Source organism: Amborella trichopoda, chromosome 2 (assembly GCF_054954075.1).
Source record: "Amborella trichopoda isolate Santa Cruz 75 chromosome 2, AtrichopodaSantaCruz75HAP2 v2.0, whole genome shotgun sequence".
In the NCBI taxonomy this organism is placed as follows: Eukaryota; Viridiplantae; Streptophyta; class Magnoliopsida; order Amborellales; family Amborellaceae; genus Amborella; species Amborella trichopoda.
Genome location: NC_142337.1, coordinates 57,653,922 through 57,659,100, shown reverse-complemented (window position 1 = coordinate 57,659,100; position 5,179 = coordinate 57,653,922). Strand labels below are relative to the sequence as shown.

Below are 5,179 nucleotides of genomic sequence, written 5' to 3'. Positions count from 1 at the left end.
TTGTTACAAGATATATTTTTTTTAGAGTTCAATTTTTTTTTTTTTTTTTTTACATCTATGTATCTTGAGGTCAAGATGATCAATTATCCAAATTCAAAACATTATTTTCTACTAAATTTTTGAGATGCACCTTACTTCAATATAATAAAGTTGGAGCCTCATATAAATTTTTTCCATGAGAAATTTTCCCCTCAAGAAGACCACTTTATTCAAGAGTAAGTGTCCCCCTAAGTTGTATGTGGAAGGGCATAACACTCAAAGGGAGGGGTAGAAAGGTAAATTTTGTTGGAAAAAACAAAAAAAAAAAGCAAATTTCTTCTTATGAACGCCCAATCTTTTCCGTATAGGCCAGGGCAAAGACATATGATACCTGAACAAGTACGAGTGTCTAGTTTTGATATTTCAGAAAACATCAAGGCCATTTTAAAAACACTCATTGATAACGTGAAGTACCCAAAATGCTCCGTTATTTTTTATATAAAATCCGACCGTTGGCCAAGGACACATTTATAGTGGAAATGGAAGGTCCATTTTGTCATTTTTGATAAAGTCTAGGTTCCTCTTAGTCATATTTCATTCCCAATAAACCAAATCGTGAAGGGTATTTTCGTAATTAGGAGCTGGGATTTAAAAAAGGGTCACAAAATGCCTATATATACTGAGCGCTGAATCTCCAGTTCAGGGTAGAGAGAGAGAGAGAGGAAGAGCAGTTATAGGAGAGAGAGAGAGTAGTTATAGTTGGTTGCTGAAATGGGTTTCGGTTTCAACTCCATTTTCTCTCTCATCATCCTCTTATCCACCTCTGTTTCTCTCTCTACTGCTTATCTATCTCCTCTCTCTTCTAGGCACCATGGCTTCCATCACATTATTGCTAACCATAATTACAGAGATGCTCTCACAAAGTCCATTCTCTTCTTTGAAGGGCAGCGCTCAGGCAAGTTGCCACCCAACCAGAGGCTCTCATGGCGTAGGGACTCTGCTCTCTCTGACGGTGCTTCCATGCATGTAATCTCTGCAACCTCTTTGCTCTTCTCTTCTTTCTTCTCATGGGTTTCCTCATTCTCTCTATACTAGTTCTCTTTTTTCAAGTGGTTGACCTGTCCTGGTTTATGTATGTTTTGTTGAGTTCGGGTGATGTTTTGGGGAATGAAGGTTTTGCATTAGTGGTTTTAGAAATGAAGTTCTCTCATGCATTTTTTCCGGGATGGTCAATGGTCTGCAAAATCAAGGTTGAACTCTCTAGGAATGTGGAGGGTTTATTTCATTCATAGTTGGAGGAATGCAGTTGTCTTTTTCTCTCTAGAAATGCATTGTTTTTTTTGGTCGTTTTTAATGGTTGGGAGAATGCAGGTTGATTTGGTGGGAGGATACTATGACGCTGGGGACAATGTGAAGTTTGGGTTGCCAATGGCTTTCACAGCCACAATGCTGTCATGGTCCATTTTGGAGTTCGGGGGTTTGATGCGTGGAGAGTTGCAGAATGCGAAAACCGCTCTTCGATGGGCCACCGATTATCTCCTCAAGGCCACTGCTCATCCAGGCACTATATATGTTCAGGTCTCTCCCTCCCTTAGCCCCTGTTTTCTCCCTCTGTTTTTCTTTCTCTTTTTTTGCTCTGTTTCTTACTCCACTTGCCCCTGTTTTTAGCCTTCTCTCCCCCCTTGCGTTTCAGTGGGAGAAAAGAGTGAAGCGTGTGGTTATGGTGATTTTTACAGGTGGGAGACCCAAACAAGGACCATGCTTGCTGGGAGAGGCCAGAAGACATGGACACACCACGAACTGTTTACAAGATAGACGCCAATAACCCTGGCACCGAAGTCGCTGCTGAGACCGCCGCTGCCCTTGCTTCTGCCTCCCTTGTCTTCAGAAAGTCCGACCCTTCTTACTCTAAACTTCTCCGCAACAGAGCTATTGGGGTACACACACACACACTCTCTCTCTCTCTATCAATTTCAATTTGTGCAGTTTCTTGTTATTCTCCTCTCTCTATCAATTTGAGATTCTGAAAGTTTAAGTTTTTTGACTTGTTCTCAGGTCTTTGATTTTGGTGACAAGCACAGAGGCTCTTACAGCAATGTGCTCAAGCGGTCTGTGTGCCCCTTCTACTGCTCCTTTTCTGGGTATCAGGTAAATCTCTCTCTCTCTCTCTCTCTCTCTCTCTCTCTCTCTCTCTCTCTCTCTCTCTCTCTATCACCTACTGCTCCTTTTCTGGGTATCAGGTTAATCTCTCTCTCTAGGAATGTATTTTGTTTATGGGATGTTTGTGTTGTGCAGGATGAGCTCTTATGGGGAGCTGCATGGCTTCACAGAGCAACCAAGAATGCAAAATACCTAAACTACATTCAAGTGAATGGGCAAACTCTTGGTGCAACTGAGGAAGACAATACATTTGGATGGGACAACAAGCATGCTGGAGCAAGGATCCTTCTCTCTAAGGTCTCTCTCTAAAATTTTCTCTCTCTACCCAAACATGTTTCTCTCTCTCTCTAACCCAAGCTTCTATTCTATTCTATTCTCTTTACAGGCATTTCTGGTTCAGAATGTGAAGTCCCTCCATGATTTCAAGGGGCATGCTGATGACTTCATATGCTCTGTGATCCCAGGGGTCTCATCTCAAACACAATACACCCCTGGTCTGTTTCTCTCTCTAAAAAAACAAACTGTTTTCAGTTATGTAACGGGTAATGGAGAAGTGGGTTTTGTTTGTTGGTGCAGGTGGGCTTCTGTACAAAATGAGTGATAGTAATATGCAATATGTTACTTCCACCTCCTTCCTCCTTTTAACCTATGCCAAATACTTGACCTCTTCTGCTAAGCTTGTCACTTGTGGTCGGTTAACTGTCACCCCCAAGAGGCTCAGAGCCATTGCTAAGAGACAGGTCTCTCTCTCTCTCTCTCTCTCTCTCTCTAACCATTTATTTTTATTTTTATTTTTTGTTTTACTTTTTTTATTCTCAGTCTTATATATTTATATTTGGTAAAGATGGGGATGCGAACATGAAGCTACACAGGGCATGAAACGAGAAACTAATGTTTTCAAGTTTCAACCGTTTTGACCCAATTCGACCGTTTGCCTCTCGGTCTTTTTCAAATGACTATTATACCCCTAGATCTTTTCATGGGAAAACAACTTTGTACTAAAAAGACGATTATATACCCCACCCCTGTCCTCGTATACTTTATGGGGCTTGCACATCTGAAAATGACGACATTAGCCTCAAAATTTTTCACATATGACGATTTTGCCCTATAATGATTTTGTTCTACTGCTATGTGCACATTATCATGCATGTTTGTCTAGATTTCCCCATTATTGACTAAATTTTTTATTCTTAGACCTCTTGATTTATACAATGAAATGTTTTTTTTTTATTTGGTTTTTATTAATTCTATCGCAATTAATCTTGACCATTGGATGTGAAACCGGGGGTAACCGCATTTATTTCATGGACCGAGCTCAAAGTTCTAAAGAAATTTTTTTGTACCGTGTGACGCATCCAAGCTTATCAAATTTCATATCGAGTGGTTGGTTGTAAATAATTGTGACCTCCTTGTACCAAATGGTTTTATTGTATTTTTGTTTTTCAACTACAAATTTGTGATTAACCTTCTTTAAGAAATCAGGTGGACTACCTCTTGGGAGATAACCCCTTGAAGATGTCATACATGGTGGGCTATGGACCACGATTCCCTCAAAGGATACACCACCGTGGATCATCGCTCCCCTCAGTTAAGGTTCACCCTCAATTCATCCCATGCCAAGCCGGGTTCCAAGCCCTATCAAGCTCGGGTCCTAACCCAAACCAACTAGTCGGTGCGGTTGTTGGGGGGCCCGACCTTCATGATCGTTTCCCCGATCTACGGTCCGATTACGAGCAATCCGAGCCAGCCACCTACATCAATGCACCACTTGTTGGAGCTCTAGCCTACCTTGCTCACTCTTCAGGCCAATTGTAGTATTATCATTAAAAAACTCCCCAACACATGAGAAGAAAAAGAAAAGTTGTGACAAGTGTGCTCTAGTACTAAGAGTTAGGTAGTTTACAATATGAGATTACAGTAGTCTTTTGCAGCTGGCTTTTGTGACTTTGTTTTACTGGAAGTGAAGTATAGTAAAAGTATGTGTGTATTTAGTTGGTTAGTGGGTGATCAAAGGACTCACTGAGGAGTATGTAAATGAATAGTAAGATCCGTTGAGGCTTTGTATATGCGTTAAAAGTTTGTACGTTACAAGTGTATGCATACATGTTACTCTTATGAGAAGATTAGAAAAATTAGACTCTGCCATGTGGTTGCTTCTTTTATTTTTTGATGTTAATTTGGGACCCTGCCATTGGAACTATGTGAAACAACATCAAAGAAAAAAAAAAGAAAAATGTATACAATGAGATCATTTACCTTTCGTATAAGGTAGCCATAATTAATCTTGACCATTAGATATAAAATTGGGTGGTTGCATTTATTCTATTGACCAAGCTTAAAGTTTTAGAAAAAAAAATTCGAGCTTTGTGACACATCCAAACTATCAAATTTCACATCTAATAATTGTAAATAATTGTGACATCCTTACACTATAGGCTAATCCTTTCAATCCCACCTAAATCTTTTGATCTCTCTCTTATGCACATGCGTTGTAATAGCCCGTTTATGTGAAGAACAACATTTCTTCTTCTTTTCAACTAGAATTTTTTTTCCTTCTCACCCTAAAACCCCTTTATTTTACTAAAATATCCATCTACACTGAGCAGTCCCAATTCATGGAGAGTGAGAGGGTAGGTGGCACTTCCATTTCTTTCTTTTGGCCTCTATAATATGTTCCATGTTCATAATAACATGAGCATGTTCATGTTAACATCCCTTTGACTATCTGCTTATCATGGTCATGGGTTGGGCACTGGAGTGGGTCCGACCAAACATGTCAATTCATCTTTATGTGGCCATGTTCTTCCAAGTTCTTCCATCCCTTCGATTTGATGGTGATAACCACATGATCATATGCTTATCCTCCATATTGGGTCGTATTAAATACTCCAACCCCCAAGATGTAACTTCTCTTTTAGTAAGGTCCACATCCCTCTCTGTTTCTTCCCAACCGTAGCAAAGCTCTCTCTCTCCCCCAAACTAGCCTCAAATCCCGCCATCAGACCCCCAAAAGTCGCTAGTAAATTTGTAACGTGAT

At 40.2% G+C, this 5,179-nt stretch overlaps 1 protein-coding gene across 2 annotated transcripts; it reads left to right on the top strand.

Moving 5' to 3' along the window:
• The first annotated feature begins 666 nt into the window (after window positions 1-666).
• GH9B13 (glycosyl hydrolase 9B13) lies at window positions 667-4,282 on the top strand. Of its 2 annotated transcripts, none has more exons than XR_016049766.1 (8): window positions 667-1,005; window positions 1,351-1,557; window positions 1,716-1,916; window positions 2,035-2,219; window positions 2,275-2,436; window positions 2,525-2,633; window positions 2,716-2,879; window positions 3,625-4,282. XR_016049766.1 is itself a non-coding variant. In XM_011623926.3 (8 exons), exons 1-8 carry the CDS (start codon window positions 751-753, stop codon window positions 3,955-3,957), a joined length of 1,524 nt encoding a protein of 507 aa, XP_011622228.3. In that variant the 5' UTR covers window positions 667-750; the 3' UTR covers window positions 3,958-4,282. The 2 variants fall into 2 exon arrangements, 1 of the variants encoding a protein (XP_011622228.3); XM_011623926.3 differs by having other exon boundaries at window positions 2,035-2,127.
• Window positions 4,283-5,179: the final 897 nt, after the last annotated feature.